General features: G+C 45.0%; 1 protein-coding gene across 4 annotated transcripts in view; it reads left to right on the top strand.

The window, feature by feature from the left end:
* The window catches only part of Ccdc91 (coiled-coil domain containing 91), a 180591-nt gene that overhangs the window by 89330 nt on the left and 71876 nt on the right, over positions 1-19385 (top strand). For all 4 annotated transcript variants that reach the window (XM_087903943.1, XM_087903944.1, XM_087903942.1 and 1 more), the window contains one exon: positions 5302-5379. In XM_087903943.1, the coding sequence (XP_087760069.1) occupies positions 5302-5379 (78 nt within the window). The remainder of the gene's footprint in view (positions 1-5301; positions 5380-19385) is intronic.

Genomic DNA, 19385 nt, shown 5'->3' with positions numbered 1-19385 from the left:
CTTCCTTCCTTCATCCCCAGCCTTGGGGTCGCCGTCATTATTGTTGGAGAATTAAGTGTGGTTTCTAAGACAGACAGTTTGGCTTTATTCTTTGTAAAGTCATCAGCCTTCAGAATGAAAACAGACTTGCATAGTTCAGAGTGTGGAAGGCTCTGCACACGTGCTCTCCTTCCCATAGTGTCTGTTGCCTGCCGTCCTCCCAGGACCCTACCCAGGGGAACCATTTCTGTGAATCCCCCCAGGGTCTTTACTTACATTTAAGTACACCATGTGTTTGTTAAGTGTACACACTCATGCACATGTGCACATGCGCGCACACACACGGGAACACACATGCACACGTGCACATGTGCACACACACACGGGAACACATTCATGCACACATGCACTTGTGCGAGCACACACGGAAGCACATTGCTCATAAATTGTTTCCTGCCCAGTAGTAGGTTGTAGTTCCTGCAAGATGTCTACCGCTCTATGGCAGAAGTCACCCTTACTTTATTTTTCAATACCGTGCTCTTCACTCCTCTCTGACCTTCCCGGAAGCACTGCCGCATTCACGTCTGCACCAGCATTTGGTCTGTTAAGGCATTTTAACTTTAAAATGAGGCCTTTGCCACCACGGTCTCTCTTGCTTCAGCCCTTTCTCGTTGTCGCTGTATGGAATGTAACACAACACAGCATTCTCTCACATCCTGCGTTCTCCTGACCTCGCCCATGCAGTCATTCTAAAACAGTCACTGCAGGGTCAGGTCTGGTTGAAGAAGGATGGTGCTCCGTGTTGTCTGGCTACAGCACGACTCTGTCCACTTGGTCTTCATTACCTTTCAGTGTCTCCGCCTCACGTTCGTTCCCTTTCCCTAGCAAGGATCCCAGCAGTTGCATTAGGGTTCACACTAACTCCAGGATGGTCAGATCTTATCTTATCCAGGTATAGTCACATTGGATACAATGATGACTCAAACCATGTCTTTGGAGGTGGGGTCATTGCCAGTCACTGCAAGTATCAAAGCTGAGATTTTAGAATGTTGAAATACATGAAGTGTGGTGATATTTTTTTTGTGATCTAGCAAATAAAGCTTGCCTGAAGATCAGAGTGTGGAGCTAGCCTCTAGTTAGCCTTAGAGGCCAGGTAGTGGTGACACACACTTTTAATTCCAGCACTTAGGAGGGAGAGTCAGATGGGTCTCTGTTGAGTTAAGGCCACTCTAGGCTACATGAGATTGATCCAGTCTAAAAGAGAAACAGAGGCAGTGGTAGCTCACACCATTAATCCCAGCACTAGGGAGGTGGAGACAGGAAGGGATGTTGCTGGGGTGCGGGGGGAGAGGACGATAAGGCAGGAGGAGAGAGAAGCTCATTGCGTTCAGTCTGAGGACGTGCAGAGACAGGATACCCTATGTGGTCTCAGGATTTAGTAGAGGTAAAAACTAGTACCTGGCTGCACTGCTTCTCTGATCTTTCAGCTTTTACCCCCTAATATCTGACTCCAGGTTTTATTATTAAGATCAATTAGAGTCACACTACAGTGAAGCCAAATGATAATATTGTGGGCAGAAACACCCAATACAGACCAGTGGCCAAAACATGAAGAAGTGGCTTTTCTTGCTCAGCTACTTTATAACAACCACAGGGTTAACTATTTGGAGAAACTTCCTAGTTTAAACTACAGGAAACGTAGAGAGCATCCTCACCCCTGGAGAAGCCATGCAGCAGCATCACAGCCTTTATAGTGAAGTTTGTATCCATAATGGTTAGAGTGACGTTTTTAGGTATGTTGTGTGCACAGGTATTTGTGTGTGTGTGTGTGTGTGTGTCTGTATGTATGTATGTGTGCACATGTGTATACATGTGTGTATAGAGCAGAGGCCAATGTCTGATGTGTTCCTATATCACACCCCCTGATTTTGAGACAATTGTCTAGTAAGCCCCAGCTCTGGGATTGTGGGAGCACTCCCATACAACCAGGCTGTAATGGACGCTGGGGCTTGAACTTCGGTCTCGTGCTTGTCCAGCAGACACCTCACCAGTGAGCCACCCCACTGCCTGGGGACTCTGCTCCCATGTTAGCTGACTGAATACCACCCTCTGATCCCCCCCTCCGGCAGGGAGGCCTGGAGTTGCTCATCCCTGCACCAGGAGGGAGCTGCAACTTTCCTGAAATCCCGGTGACTGCTGCACTGCATCCCCTTCTTTCCCACCTTCCCTTCCCCCTCGCCACTTTCTTCCGTCATCACCCCTTCCCCATTTACCTCCTATGTCTTAATGTTCTTTCCTTTCTCACGTCCATTTCCACCCCTCCTCGCTGTGCTTGGCTTAAATCAGCTGTAAGCTGTCTTCTCAAGAATCCACCTCTGAAGAATTTAGCACCCCAAGTGGTGCTAACATGATGCCCGATGGCTTCACTGGAGGCTCCGTTCTTCATCAACTCCTCATGGGGGAGGAGTTGTTCATGCCTGAGAGCCTGCCCTTGGACAGATGAGCCTCTGTGTTTAAGGAGGGAGACAGAGGCATCACCCTGATGGTTTCATCTTTGTTCCTCATTTGCTAACTTATGAATTTCTTACTGTTTTGGTTTATATATGGATGTGAGGTTGTCAACCTTTGTAAATTAGCATGTAGGAAAATGAGCTGCTTATATCTGTGCCTCTGCGAGGAGATTTGGAGTTCTCATTACACTCGTATCTTCTGTTTGTCAGTTAAAGTTTTGGAGGAATTTGCTCTAGTCTCTTCTTTTTGGTGAGCAGGACTCACAAGGCCCTTGTAAGCTTGCAGATGAAATGTATGCAATGTGTGGAGGCAGCCCTTAGTGGTCAAGGCTGTTCGGTCAAAGGAATCCTGGGAGATTTGTGTTACCATAAGCTGAGGGGACAGGCTTACTGGGGTCACAACTTAACTGCTGTCACAGCTTTGCCAAGGATGTTTGTTTCTGTTTGTATTTCTGCCTGATACTTTCAGACTGGTCCTTAGATCTGTTATTTCTGTCCACTTAATATTTGTCTGAAAATGAGATTTGAGACCCACGGGAAGATTCGTGTGATGTACTTGTTACCAGGTATATAAAGAAACCGAAGTGCCAGATATGTCTCAGCCTATGCCTACACTCTCTGCAAGGGGTAGGGAGTCCTTCGGGCTCAGCTAGACCTGATGCCGTTGTCAGAAGGAAGCTGAGTATGGTGTTCAAGCCTGAATCCAGCACTGGCTAGGCAGAAGGAGGAATGATGTCAGTTGGAAACCAGCCTGGGAAACTGTGTAGTGAGTCCTAGGTTAACTAGGCTATCGAGGGAGACTCTGTCCAAAAGCAAAGACCCTGAAGGAAGGTCTTGTGTCGCTGAGAAGCATGCAGGTGGTGTTGCAGTATATCTCTTTGTTTGGACATGTGTATGGTGGCCTTGATGTGAGATCCCCCTCTGTATGCTATGAATATGTTTTATTACCATTGGTTAATAAAGAACCTGCTTTGGCCAATGGCAGGGCAGAATGTAGCAGGGTGGGAAATCCAAGCAGAGATAGAGAAGGAAAGAAGACGGAGTCAGAGACACCATGTAATCACCCAAGAAGCAAAAGGTAACAAACCGCGAACGTCGTGATAAAATATAAAATAATAGAAATGGGTTAATTTAAGATGTAAGAGTTAGTTAATAAGAAGCCTGGGCTAACAGGCCAAACAGTGTTGTAATTAATATAGCTTCTGTGTGATTATTTGGGTTCTGGCGGCTGGGAAACAAAAGCACAGTCTTCGTTTACATGGCCTGAGCTTTCCCTGCTCTGGTTTCCAGTAGGCCAACGGGGTGGATCCCCAGAGCATAGCAGGGCAGCCTCCTCCCAGCCGCCTTCCCCGGGGGAGTTGGTTGGGTATGACCTGTGGCTGCAGAGAAAGTGCTTGTGAAGCCTTCCCTTGAATAGTGTCTCTGTCAGACGGCGTCATCAGTTTCAGTTCCAGTGGGCTCTTTCTAGACTGAGTCCTCTAAAGAATCTGGGAGGCAAGTTAGTTACCCTAGCTTAGGAAGAGTGTCATGTTTGACTGGGCCTCTCAGTTTCTTTGTTTTCTTGTTCCTTACCAGCCTGTCAATCAAAGGATGGCTGTGCACGGTCTTTGTGGCAAAAGGTTGGTGCAGGAGGTCCTTCTGTATATGTGCTGCTTTTATTGGTTAATGAATAAGAAGCTTTTTTGGGCATAACAGAGCTAGGTGGGGAAAACTAAACTGAATGCTGGAAGAAAGAAGGTGGAGTCGAGAAGCCATGGGGGACAGACACGCTAGAACCTTGCCAGTAAGCCACAACCATGTGGCGATACACAGATTAATAGAAATGGGTTAACTAAAGATATAGGAGCTAGCTAAAAATATGCTTAAGCTATTGGTCAAGAAGTGATTCAAATGGCATAGTTTCTGAGTGATTATTTCGGAAGTCTGGACCAGGAACGAACAAGCAGCCTTCAACTGCAAAATGTGATCTTTCTCTGCTTGGATTAATTTATTAGAAGGGATGCATATGAGTTTTAGTAGGCTTGGCAGTGTCAGAGCATAAAAGAGATGTGGATTGAGAAATAATTTATAACTTAGGTATTGGAGAATGAACCTTAGGTGAATCACACTATGATAGCTATGCAGATGTTGCTGCTTACTGTACGGCTCCTCATTTATGATCTATTCAGTCGCTATCCTTTGAATCCCCAGCACATCTGCCTCTTACGCATAAGGTAGCCAGCTGACCTGGAAATTGGGCTGAGGTGCTCTGAAGAGGGAATGCCTGCATTGTGAACCTGATACCCCTCAGGAGCCCAGACTCTGCGGCACTCCTGTGAGGACTTTTCTGGACATAAGGAACTAAAGAATGAGTGTTGCAGGATTACTAAGTGTGATCAAGGTGTCTTATTTTCATCAGAAGAAATAATGGAAGACATAAAAGCCTGCATATTACTGAATTTTATGCAGAAAACAAACCTGATTTTGGAGAAAGTACTCAAATACGTCCACTTTTTTAAAATTTTTTGAAACAGAATCTCACTGTTAGGCCCTGAGTTGCTTATCTTTATGTAGGCCTGACTTTATGTAGGCTTCAAACTCACAGAGAGCCTCTGCCTCTGCCTCACAAATACTTCCTCCCCTCTCTGCTTGCCTTTAGATGAACTTTTATCCAAAAAAAAAAACAAACCAGCCAATCCCATTCTCCTCGATGTCACCTGCAGACTCTGTTCTTCAAGCCACAGGGTATAAAAGGAAAGGTGGTCACTTTATTACTACCATGGAACAAACCTGAAGAACAAATTATGGATACAGTTTCCTTTTTCCTTTTCAGGAAAAGCATAAGCAAGAACTGGAAGACATGAGAAAGGCTGGGCACGAGGCACTGAGCATTATTGTGGATGAGTATAAGGTAGGTGCAGGAGGTTCTGCTACCTTTGCAAACCCAGAGAAAGCTCTTCTCTTGTGCATAGATAGCTACACACAGGTCATATAGAGCCACACACAGGGCATATAGAGCCACACACAGGTCATATAGAGCCACACACAGATCATATAGAACCACACACAGATCATATAGAACCACACACAGGTCATATAGAACCACACACAGGTCATATAGAACCACACACAGGGCATATAGAGCATATAGAGCCACACACAGGTCATATAGAGCCACACACAGGTCATATAGAGCCACACACAGGTCATATAGAGCTACACACAGGTCATATAGAACTACCCACAGGTCATATAGAACCTCACACAGGTCATATAGAACTACACACAGGTCATAGACCTCTCATATAGCTTTATGTGTTTGTCAGCTGTCTTCACTGTCGAAGACACTGTCTCTACACAGCCTCTGGGAGGAAGGGTTGATTTTGGCTCATGGTTTTGGAGGTTTCCTTTCACAGTCTGTTGACTCCTTGCTTTGGGTCCATAATAAAGCTGAGTGTCATGATGAGTGTACTTGGCAAAGATGTTCACTTGATGGCAGCTCAGGGGCTGAGGCAAGGGAGGGGTCTTAGAAGGACATGTCCCCAGGGACCCACTTCCTCCAGCTGCCTCCCTGAGATTAGGTCCACCATGATCAGTCATTTCCAGAAGATCTCATCATCTATCACTGAGGTTGACAGTTCAGACCCCAGCCACACCTTGTTTGGTGGTAATCCACTGAGTGTAGTAAGCAGTTGTTGAAAGTGTACCCACTGATTACAGAGTTACACTAAACATTGAGTTACATTTGTGCGCCTCAAAATATTTGACACTATCAGCAGGTGAAATGTAATGCAGAATACTGTATAATGAGTTAATTGCCTTGTGTCTCTACTTCTGATGTGATTTTACCTCTATTATAGGAAAAATGTTATAATATTTAAATGAATTTGAAAAACTTACATGTTTTTAGAAGTTAGCTAAAAGATTTGTGTATGACAGCCACATATCTCCTAAAACTGGAGCTGCAGGTGGCTGTGAGCAGCCATGTGGGAGCTGGGAATTGAACCCAAGTCCTCTGCAAGAGCAGTTGATGCCCCTAACTGCAGAGCCACCTCTCCAGCTCCACAGTATCCCTTCTTTAACAAACATGTTTGTATCGTTCTCAACACTGGTAATTAATGAGATAATAAATCATATGCATTTTCATAATACTCTTTGCAAATGCCATTTTTGAAGAAGGCTGGCTGAGGCCTGCTCGTTGTATCTGCCTATCTACCGTAGTCACGGTTTAACCTTCACGGAGGACTTAAAGGTTCCAGTCTGCTCCGTCGTGATTTAATGAAAAGATCTGGGAATTAATCAAATGGCCTACAGAGTGACATTGAATTTGTCATATCCTACGTAGTGAGTTTCTGTTCAGACAGCATAAATTTGTTCCCATGAACTGCTGTGTGGCTGTGTCCATGGGCTTCTTCCTCACTGACTCTCTGGTAAACTCCTCATCCAGTATAAGCAGGTTGGGTCCCCTGAGGAGACACAAAGCAGAAACATTGGGACTGTAGACTCTTCCATTGGGTGCTCTAGAAATACGAGTGTAGCCAGGCTGTGTTGTCAGCTCTTTCTTTGTGATTGGAACGTTAGAGAGCCCCATGAGTGTCTCTGTGGTGTGCTCTGCCCCTCCGAGACTGTCTCACCAGTGTCCTTCCAAGCTTCCTCTCTTCCCTCCCCACCTAACTTCCCATTACTTTTTACCCCTCCTCCCCACTGGTCAGCTGGTCTTGGGATTGGACCTGTGCTGGTGTCCCGCGAGCCTGCCACCGTTAGTCTCCTCTCCCACCTGCTGTCAGATGCTAGCTGCTTCTCAGCTGGTGGAGGCACATCCTCCTGTCCTCTCTGCTGGGATTCCCTCTGCCCTGAGCTGACAAGATCTCAGTGAGTTCTTCCTGCTTCTCAGCTGGTGGAGGCACATCCTCCTGTCCTCTCTGCTGGGATTCCCTCTGCCCTGAGCTGACAAGATCTCAGTGAGTTCTTCCTGCTTCTCAGCTGGTGGAGGCACATCCTCCTGTCCTCTCTGCTGGGATTCCCTCTGCCCTCAGCTGACAAGATCTCAGTGAGTTCTTCCTGCTTCTCAGCTGGTGGAGGCACATCCTCCTGTCCTCTCTGCTGGGATTCCCTCTGCCCTCAGCTGACAAGATCTCAGTGAGTTCTTCCTGCTTTTTCCCTGTCCTGTCTAGAAAGCAATTTCCTTGAAGTCACCCACCTCCTCTGGCTCTTAACATCTTTGCAACCCCTTTTCATAGATTCCTGAGCCTTGGGTTAAGGAGTGTGATATGAATGCTGGGTTAGGGCTGAATATTCCAGTCTTTTGTTCTCTGTTTATTGGCCAGTTTGGGGTGGGGTGTCACTGGATTAGCATGGTTTCTTGGTTGGTTTGTTTGTTTTTGTTTAACCTATTGTAGAAATAAGCTGTCATATCAGGAACTTTAAGAAGCGAAAGTTCTGATCTACTTTCCTGGATTCCTGGATTCTTGTGATCCTAAGAACATAGGCAAACTAGTCCTCTGTTTTACTGACTTTAAGGTTTAAAGTCATTCTATATTAATAAGCCAGATGCTCCACCTTAGGTTGTCTATGGAAATTCTGCATAAGATTGTAGACATTTATTCTGAGGAATGTTTTGTAGTGACCAAAATTTGTACCCTGTGGCTAAGTGCTCCTGCTGGTAGACCTGGTGACCAAAGAACAGAGGTTTATAATCAGATGTGTATATTCGGGTGAATGCTTCACCCCAATCCCTGGCATCCATATATCCAAAGAGTCTGGAATGAAAAAGAAAAAAAAAAGAATCTGGAATGTTCAGGTGGAAGCTCCTCTCCACTCCAGTCCTGGCATCCCTACATTCAAAGAGTCTGGAATGTTCAGGTGGAAGTTTTACCCCAGCCCCTGGCATCCATATGTCCAAAGAGTCTGGAATGTTCTGGTGGAAGCTCCATCTGAAGGCCCCTCACCCATCTCTCTCCAAACCCTGCTGCTTCTCAGAAAGCCTGCCAAATTATGACCCCTCCTCCAGAGACGCTCAAGACCACTTCCACAGGGTATTTAAACTGCCCCCTAGGAAACAAACATGTGGTTTTCCAGCCTTCCTTTCCAGTCTCTCTGGGAGGCTGGGAAGTCACCCGAGAGCATTGTATCCACTCAACCTGGGCTTTTTCTAATTCAGTTTATTTTGTCTGATTTGGATTGTTGCAGCAGTGGAGAGGCCTATCAGGGTCCAGAACTTTTCAGTGTATATTAGAGATGGACTCTGTTGCTGACTGCTGTGACCTTGGGGTAGCTTTTGATTATGACATTTATTACAGATGTGTCATGGTCATGACGATGTTGTACACATACTGAACAGACCTATTACATAGGTAGTAAGCCTATGCTAGCTAGTGTGATTAGCATGTCAGTTTCCCAGTGTAGCACACGAGGGTGTCCCATCATTATTTTATGACTGACGACTCTCTTTTACCCAAAGAGAGTACAGATTATTGTTGCAAACTTTTTCAGAAAGACTCACTTGGGAACAGGAAATGGTGACCCAGTCCAGCCTTTTGTCCTTTGGGGCTCCTGTTTACAAGCCAAGCTTTCATTCATTTAGAAACTCAGTACTCACCAGGGCATGAGGAAGACACAGGAAGGTCCGTTACAGAATGGAAAGACCAGTGCCCTGAGTACGTGAACTCCCTGTAGTGACTGCTGAGTTTTGTATGTTTTTATTTTAGGCACTGATTTTTTTGACATAACAGAATTATTTTTAATTAATTAATTTATTTTACATCCTGACTGCAGTTTCCCCTCCCTCCTCTCCTTCCATTCCCTCTTCCCACCTCCCATCCGCACCCCTATCCACCCCTCCTCTGTTTCTGTTCTGAAAGGGACAGGCCTCTCACAGGTATCTCCAAAGTTATCAAGTCATGGTAAGACTAAGCACCGCCCCTTGTAGTAAGTCTGGGGAAGGCGATCTGGTATGTGGAATAGGATCCCAAGACCAAGCCAAAGCGTTAGACACAGTCCCTGCTCCCACTGCTAGGAGTCCCACAGTAGATCAAGCTACTCAATATATGTAGACAGAGGACCTACTTCCTGGCTCATTCAGACTCCCTGGCTGTTGGTTCAGACTCTGAGCTCCTATGAGCCCAAGTTAATTGTTTCTGTGGGTTCCCTTGTGATATCCTTGACCCCTCTGGCTCCTATAATTTTTCCTCCCTCTCTTCGGCAGGATTCCCTGAGCCCAACCCAATGCTTGGCTGTAGGTTCCTACAATGTAACCATCATTTACTGGATGAAGTGTTGAGGAGGCCACTACTTAGTTCCCGGCCGCTTAGCCCCAACATAATCACACAGAAACTGTATTAATTAAATAACTTCTTGGCCCATTAGCTCTAGTTTCTTATTTTCAAACTCTTACATCTTAATTTAACCCATTTCCATTAATCTGTGCATCACCACGAGGTCGTGGCCGACCAGCAAAATTTCAGCACATATGTCTCTAGTGGCAGCTCCATGGCTTCTCTCTGACTCCACCCTTCTTTCTCCCAGCAATCAGTTTAGTTTTCCCTGAGAATAGAAAATCTCTATTCTTTTGCCCTATCAGGCCAAACCAGTTTTCTTTATTAATCAACCAATCGTATTCACAGCATAAAAAGGGAGAATTCTGCATCAATGAAGGCTCTCTGATGACAGTTGGGGTAGTCACCAATCTGATTGCAGGAGATGGCCAATTCAGGCTACGTGTCCCCTATTGCTAGGAGTTTTAGCTGGGGCCATCCTTGTAGATTCCTGGGAGGTTCCCTCGTACAGGTTTCTACCTGACCCCGAACTGACCCCCTTTTCTAGTCATCCCTTCAGTACTACCCCCTCCATCTACCCCACCCCCATCCCTCATGTTTCCATCCCCGCCTACCCACAGTCAGCCCCATCCCTGGGAGATCCACATATCCCGCCCTGGGCCATCCTTGTATCTAGCCTCTAGGTCGATGGATTGTAGCATGATTATCCTTTATTTCACAGCTGGTGTTCACTTAGGAGTAAGTACACACCATGTTTGTCTTTCTGGGTCTGGGTTACCTCACTCAGGGTGATTGTTTTTTCTAGTTCCATCCGTTTGTCTTCAAAGTTCCTGATGCCATTGGTTTTAACAGCTGTGTAATGCTCCTTTGCTTAAATCCATTATTTGTTGAGGGTCATCTTTTGTTTCCAGGTCCTGGCTATTATGAATTATGCGCTGACTTTGAACGTCGTTTCTCTTAGGATCTAGCACAGTGAAGCAAATGTCAGTTCTGAGAGGCCCCAGAGTCTGGTACCTGAGATGCTGAGCCCATAGGAAAGCTTTCCATCATTTGCTCATTTGGTAGTCTAGGAATTCTGTTGTCTTGATGGAGCACTGCCTCAGGACCAGCAGATCTGAGAAGCGCAGAACATCTGCCAGGGACACTGATACCATGTCTGCCTTTCCTAACACAGCGGCCATGCTACCCCGTGCTTTTGTTTGAAGGTGACCTGAACAGTTGACCACGAATCAGAGCACTGTGACACTCGTTCTCAGATTTTATAGGGCATGATAAATGCCTTGTGTTGCTTGTCAAAGGCACATATTCTGGGGGTGGGGGGTGGGGGTATCTTCTTGGGAAACTAAACCAGTTGGTATAGCTAGGGCCTGTGTCTTTCTTTCAAGGTTTGACCATTATTCTACTTCCCCGAAGGGCCTGTGTGCCATGACTATCTCCATTTGCATTTCCTTGTCTGTGACTGGGTTTGGCTTCTGCTTCCTGTTGTTACTTTCTGTGTTTTTATCCCATTGACTAAACTGTAAGGATATACATCCACTTGTGTGTACACGTGTGCATATACATATGTGATTTTACAACGGGATAAATCCAGAGAAAGTGACTGTAGGGCGGACTGATCCTTGTTCTTGAACGTTAAGGGGAAAAGAACCATCTGAGTTTTAATTGTAGCTCAGCGAGTAGAATCTGATTTACACAAAGATGGTTTCTAACAGACTCCAGCCTTGTGTTTTTGGAGTCAGAGAGCTCTTTATGGAGAAGGGCCAGTGTACCAGCCCAGGGGAGAACCAAGGAAAGTCATGCATGGAGAAAGGACGGCATTTACTGACACAGAGGGACTGTGTGGTGTCTGTCTCGACTGTCTGTAGAGAGCACCTTCTGCACAGAGGCTCCTGCTTTCTGTTGCTCTCTTCCTGGTTTCTCTCACCTTAGTCTAGCGCAGCGCCCACCAGTACTGGAGGTAAGGTAATTTTCAGTGCTAACCACACCTCAGAAATGGTTTTTCTTTTTGCCCCAAGTAACTCTTGGGAAGAATTTTCCAGGAAAGTCCTTAGTTGACTCAGTGTGTTGAAATCCGGTCTCCAGCTTGCTCTAACAGCGTGGGCACGTTCTCAGGCTGCTCCGGTCCAACGCGCTGCTTCTGTTTGTCTCACTTGAGCTCGGTTCATTAAAAAATTCCAGCTTGACACAAGTAGGATCTGAACATGTTCTTTTGCTTAAACTTTTTGTTTTGCTACTGTATAGAGGATTTTTTTTCAATTGCAGCCCCACCCTTTCCCACATTATTTTTTTGTTTTTAACTTAAACCTAGCGTAGTATTTACTTAAAGAGCAGTCGTTTTGTAAAAGACTATTCTTCTGCTGTTCTTAAATACAGACTTAGAATTTCATTATGTAGAGGTTTATAAGTTGTTTTCTTGTCTAGCTCGCCTTGTTTAATTTTGGAATTAAAGTACACTCTTTTGCTATTGTTTAAATTAAAAGATTTAGAGGACAGTGGGCTATCTCGGTGGTTTGCATCCTACCCAAACACATTTAATATCTTTTAATTAAAAGGTTTAGTCATGTTTCAGATCACATTTGACAGAAGTGTTAAAACCTTGACTTTTTACCTGCTTCATATGTGAAAAATACAGAGTAGAGTTTGGTTTTTGTATTTCTTCAGAAATGATGCCTAAAAAGTTATAATGTAAAAGTGTGTTGTATTTTTTGGCTTATTTGTGGGTGGCTCAACATTTTCTGTATCATTTTTTATTTTTGTGACATGAAAATGAGATGCTGGCCGAACATCAGGGACAATTTTTATGTCTCCAGTACTGGTACCCTTTCCTTCCCCAGTTTGTTGCTGGCTTACACTTGGCCAAGAAGCACTCATTTAAGAAACTCGTTTTCTCTCTGGTGTAGGAACACTCACTCAGGAGGCTGAGGTAGGACAGTTGTTGAGTTCCAGGCCAAGACTGAGCTGCATAGTGAATTCAGAGCCAACTTGGACTACTTACTGAAATCTTGTATCAAAACAGATGTTCAAATCAACACCCAGCCAACCAGCCAGTCAACCAGTTAACCAGCTAACCAACCAGCCCACCCACCAGTTGACCAACCAACCAACTAGCCAGCCAGCCAACCAACTGATCAACCAAGCAGCCACCAACCAATCAGCCAGTTCACCTCCCTTATGGTATCTACACATTTGAAGATGTCTCCGCCCTGGGCACACAGGGCCACTTTTCTCCTGCAGTCTATTTTTGAAACTCAACTCCATGTCCACCTTTAGTTCTGTTTGTAATACAGAAGCCAAGTTTCACTCATTACTGAGTATATGAACTATAAACACTGGACTGTTAATGAGAAACAGGACACGGGCAGAAATCTTTTTCTTGCAATGCAAATATTCTGATGCCCCCCACATACACACTCCCTTCTTTATTCAGGCACTGAGTAGACACACTGAAGTTTAGGCATAGGCCTTTCTTCTGCTTAACCACAGAAAAGTGGTATGAGATTGCTTGAAGCATGATTAGTAAAACCCAGAAACAGAAATTGTAGTTCAACCTGAAGGTCAGAAAAGCAAAGCAGCCAATCATTGGTTCTTACCTCAACGTCTGTCCAAAATGGCAATCCTGGCTCCAGGAAACCCCAGAATGGGACTGAGACTGAGAACGGTCTCCTCCCGTTTTATATTTCTTTCTAGTGCTGGGATTAAGGGCGTGCACCAATACTGTCTGGTTTCTATAGCAAGTTTATGTGGCTGCTGGGTTTAAAGTTGTGTATTATTACTGCCTGGTTTGTAAGACTGGCCAGTGCGGCTGTTTTACTTTTCTGATCTTCAGGCAAGCCTTGTTTATTAAACTACAAATGATATGCCACTACAGTTGCTACATAAAGTTGTTCTGGAATAATCTTGACTCAGTCCTGGTATCCCAGTTTCCCATAGTAACTGAACCATGTTTTGTGAGAACATTTGTCTTTTGCTATTTTTTTTTTTTAGTTTGAATATGCCTTAAATTCCTGTTGGTAAGCATAGCATTGAATTCTAGCCAACCAGTGCCAGTTGTGTGCCTGCCTAGAGAATCACATGATTGCTGCATCCATTTTTCCAGATCCTCCACTAGCTGGTGCTTTATTTGAGCTCTTGAGATGACTGTACCGTTAGTAACGGGGGAAGATACTGCATTTAGGAGACTTTTTCCCAGGGTGTACAGTTACTTCATATTATATAAAGTTCTTTTCTAACTGGAGAAACAACTTTGTTTTCTCTTTGTTGGGTAATTTCCATTGATTAGATGTTTCTGGCTCTTCATCCAAAGATGGGAAAAATAAAATTTAGGGTACTTTTATTTGAATCTCACCATTCTGTTATTCCAAAGGTATGAAATAAATTTATAGCTTTTAGCTATTTGATTGAGAATGGACTCCCATAAATTCCAAGTTTTATCATGTGATCAGGTTTTTCCTGGACACTAACATTGTTTGCTGTTGCCAGCGAAGTCTGGCCCTACAGCCTGCTGCTAGATAGGAGTGACTGGACGGGACTCGGGCCTTGGCCTGTCTTCCCTCGTTCCTCCCACCACTGGAAGTCTGAAGGAAGTTGAGTGCTTGAGTTTGCAGGACTGAGCCAGAACCCCACATGCCAGGCTGTTCTCGTGGCTTTCCTAGCCAGGCCAAAGCTGAAGGACACTGGGAACGTGGGAAGAAACCTTGTTCTTTCATAGATGAAGGCTTGGCCTGTGTTGTTGGTAGTGGGGCAGGAGGGAGACTTCTGGATGGAGACACCAGCCTTCTCAGTCTCTCCTTCCTTCCCTAACTGCTCCCCTTCCATTCCTCCTCCCTCTCTCACCTTCCTTCACTGTTCTACTCCAGGAAGAACCTCAGTATAATAAACTTGAGAATGACCCACATTTACCTGCTTCTTGTTCCCTGAGTCCACAGCACCTGCTCTCCCCACACTGAGCCTTCACTGCACAAATCAAAATGTTCAGTGCTGTTCAGTGTTGGGCATCTGATCTGATCACTGTCCAACTTATCCTACCAGATAGGCTAGGGTGCCGATTTCTGCTCATTTCCCTGCAAATGCTCTTAGAGACTTAGAAGGGCAGTGAATCCACAGGTCCAGCTCTCCCTTTCCTCAGTCCCATGGTTGAGGCCTGGCGTGTTCTGGTGGAATGGACCGCCTGAAATCCAAACTGGTCCATCTCTGCTTATATATTTGGACTGACTGCACAGTGACATCCATCAAAACATGTTTCCTGGCAACTCCATCAATGTCCTGTGTCATTCCTGCAGTCTTTGGCTCTCACTCGTGCAGGTCTGTGAATCAAGAGCTTCAGAAAGTGCCCGAGAAGCAGTGAGTGGACTGGACAAAGAAGGGAGATGCTTGTAACTCAGATGCATTCACTCGTTTGTTGACAACATCTCATTCAGTGTGAAACAGATGCCATGGCTACCGCCAGGAAAGAAAAGGGACACTGGAGTTTGACATTCTCACTCTAAATTGAGTTCCTGAGTGCGGAGAGGGTGTTCATAGACATCTCTGCAAGGGCGACCCTGTACAAGAATGTATTTTTCTTTTAAGTTTCTCGCCTATTTGACCAATATAGAGAGAAGTGGTTAAATTTGTTCTTTATTGTGTAATAGACTCTGAGTCTGGACAGACAGAGATCTAATGAACCAAGAAACCCTTTAACTGTCTGTCTTGTTTCTAACTAGTGTAATTTACAGTCAAGATCAGAAAGGCTGAGTTGTGTTTTAGTTCTTACGTTCTAGCTAGCTTTCTATGTATTCCCAGTGTGAGAACATGAAATTATATGTAATATATATATATATATATATATATATATACACACACACAATTATATATATTACGTGTCTATATATATATATACACATATATACACTGTATATAATTATATATTATCAAAGGGTTTGACTTACCAAAGCTACTGTTATTTTTGGACATACTCACATGCACAATGAATAATTTTGAAAGTTTGGAAACAGGTGACTACCTTTTTAGAACTTAAAGTCCGTCTGATTTGTGAAGAGGTGTCAGCCTGCTGTGTAGCAGCAAGAAGGGATTTCAGTGGAGTCACCCATGGCTCCACTCTACTTCCCGTTATCAGCACACTTTTGTTTCGTGATTTTGTGGGAGATCCATGCGCCCCTACCCCATTTAGGGAGTGTTGGCAAAGACCAGCATGGGTTGATGGCAGGGCTGCCAGGCCACCTCACACTGTTTAACAGTGAGATTCTTCCACGCCCGTTAGTGACAGTCTGGTTTAGACACATGGATGATAAGCCTGCTCCTAAACCTGGGCAAGCGTGAGTTCTGGGGAGTAACTCTTGACTTCTAAGAGGCCAGCAGGTCTTAGGGATTTCAAATGCTGCCCCTCATGCGGTCACTTCTGTCATCTGCTTTCACCTCGTGACTGCAAACAGCCTGTGGAGATGTCTTGTAACTTTGCTCCTCATGAATAAGACATCAATGCGGTGTGTCTTTGGTGCCGCTCTCAGGGCTGGTAGAGGTTGCATGGGAGACACCTTTTCTTCGCTCCTGAGAGACCTGTACTTCATGAGTTGATCCCACCAAGTTGGAAAGAAAAATGGTAATGATTTTAAATCTAGCATTAAAAAAATAGTAATGATTTTAAATTTAATGGCTACTAAAAGTAATGCTGACTCCAGTTTTTATATTTATATATCCAAGGGTATATTTTATGTATATACAGTGAGGACCTTAAAACACAAAACATTTAGGAAATTGTTAGAGTAATCCCATTTTAGAAGGTCGTCAATAAGAGCAAAGCCATTGTCCCCACGGGGGAGGGTCTGCACCTCTTCCCAGTTACCACTGCTGATGTTGGGGACACAGGGGTCCTATGTCAATAAATGCAGGTAAACAAACAGGTGGAGGAGGAGGCAGAGTAAGAGCCAGGCCCTGCTGTCCTGATGTAGGGCCGGCCTGTGCTTGGGACGTTCAGAGCTGTCCTAGCTGACGCCCAACACCTTCTCCCCAGTGTCAGGCTTCCTGCGCCAGTCACCGAGCTCCACCTCATCCTCCCGGGACTCACGAGGAGGCAGGAATTCTTCTCCTTTCCCCTCTTTGTTCTTTCAGCTGAAGCCATCGCGGTGACTCCAGTCACAGGGACCAGGCTGTGGCATCAGAGAGGGAGGCCGGCCCGTGTGGCAGCTTTTCAAAAGGTTTAAGTATCTGGAAGGCAGACATGCACAGCCTCTGTGCTGCGCTTAATTTTAGAAACTTCTTAATTTTAATGTGTTGTCCATGGCACAAAAGACATTTTCTCTGGGAGACGTGTGTGGTGTTTGAGGTAGCAGCTCTTACGTTACTAGAGTCCTGCAGTGGCAAGGCCAGCGGGAAGCTCTCTCTCTGTCCTGGAGGTTTGCTTTGGCCTTCGCAGCCCACAAAGCACTTTATAACATGGCTAGACCATATTGAGTTCCACTGAGATCGACGCCCATCAGCTAAGATTTCTCTTTGAATTGTGTATTAATGCAGCACTGGTCTTCAGTGTACAGAAAAGCCTGAATGCCAGCACCTCTCCTCACACCCCAAATGGTGCAGACAGCGCCTGCAGCCTCTGTGTGAACTTGCCGGCACTCTTTTAAAACAAGGAAAAATATGAGAAACCTTTGATGTCTCAATTGAGTTGTTAAAACATTTAAGACAATAGGGTTTGGTTTTATTTTCCTTTTTTGTAAAATGAAATAGAATCTCCCCAGACACGTGGTGTTCATTCCTGAGATGGGGCTCTCATCTTCTCCTCAGAGGTGAGCATATGGGGTCAGAATGGCCTTTTCCTAACTGGGTTATAGGGACTGCACATTTGAACTTGAATCAGAAGCCAGGATGAGTTGGAAATCTTAAATTCAGATTGAAGCGTTTGTCCCATGCAGTTATCTATAAACACAATTACAGAAGACAAGTTAGGAATGTTAATATTAATGCAGCTTTTTTGACTTAAAATCCATGAGCATTTCACATAGCAAGATGACTATTGTTTTATATGATTCTACAGGAAGCCAGAAACACGACTGGCCACTATGAGCATGTTTTTGTGTATCTACAATGTATAAAACTGAGATGGAAGGGTGGCTTTGGGGAGTTTCCTGGACCGAGACACTAACCATCCCAGTGTTGAGTAAATGAGGAGGTCTGTCAGGGCTTGCTGTGGCTCCCAGGTCTCCTGCCTGCATGGCCCCACCTCCACTTCCCTGCCTTTGCCTCCACTTTGGTCTGGCTTCCTCATACCAGCTGCTGTGCCAAGCCCACTGGCAGGCCTTGCCGTCCACACACCACACACACACACACACACACACACACACTGAGCCCACTGGCCAGCCTTGATGTCCATACACCCACACACATACACATGCACACACACGCACACTGAGCCCACTGACAGGCCTTGCCATATGCACACACACACATACACACACACACACACACACACACACACACACACACACACACACACCAGAGAGTGCTTGCTTTCTGTCTTCCTGCATTCTGGGGTCTTTAGAATGGAATGTACACTGTCTAGCTCTCTTGCAGATAGGAGGCTATGTGCACGTGGCTGGGATGTTGACCTTTTTTCTCTGAACATCTCTTGAGGGTTCCATCCTCCACCTACTAGTGTTCAAAAGATGAGGGATGGTGTGACTCTGGAGGCTGTTCAGGTGACGTCTCCATAGTGGGAAGAGACTTTTACTGCTTTTCTTTCTAAGAACATAACTGACTAGAAATTAAGAGCCATTTGAATGTGGGATAGCTTGGGACCACAACAAGTAGGGAGGTGAAGGCAACTCCTTCAATTAAACATTTCTGTCACATTCTACTTCCAGAAGAGAATGACAGTTTTGCCAGGCATGGGGATGTACACTGTCCTCCCAGGACTTGGAGGGTAGGGACAGGAGTATGAGCTAGCTGCATAGCGAGTCTGAGGGCAGCCTGAGCCACTTGACACCCCAGCTCAAAACAAGAAGGTATTCCTTAGGAAAGATCTTCAATTATTCAAGAAAATGATCTGTGTCATTCTTTAACTAGAAAATTTTATGACAAGCGTGCCCAGCAATTGAAACACAAAGGTAGGTGGATCTCTGTGAGTTCAAAGCCAACCTGGTCTATAGAGTGAGTTCCAGACCAACCGAGGCTAAATAATGAGATTCTGCCACAAACTAACCACCAAAAAGAATTTTTTTAAGCTAACAAAAAAAGTACTAAATTTTGCCATAGGAAAATTAGATGTTTCTGGTCCCGCTCAGAGGCTTAATTTTGGTTTCTCTGTTCATCACTGCTTACACTTCTCTAGGTGCTCAGCTAGACTGAGGCGGCCTCTGGAGCAGTCTCACCATGGGTGAGCAGTCTTGCCGTGGGTGAGCACTCTGTCCTTTTTCTGCTCTCTGCTCTGCTGGGACCTGATGTGGGGCTGGGACAGCAGCGTTCTCTGAGCATCTGAGACTTATCCAGAGGTTTAAAAAATACTTTTAGTTTTGTTATATAAAAAAAACTGCCTGTTTATTTAGAATTTTGATGCCTGTTGTTTCCAACTGAATAAGTCTATTTTCAAAACAAAGATTAGGAGATTTGGCTCGCTTTTCTTTCACTGGCAAATATGCCAAAGGTCTGTTTC

The sequence above is a fragment of the Myodes glareolus genome, chromosome 3 (assembly GCF_982192425.1).
Source record: "Myodes glareolus chromosome 3, mMyoGla1.1, whole genome shotgun sequence".
NCBI classification, from domain to species: Eukaryota; Metazoa; Chordata; class Mammalia; order Rodentia; family Cricetidae; genus Myodes; species Myodes glareolus.
This window is presented reverse-complemented; position numbering and strand designations above follow the sequence as displayed.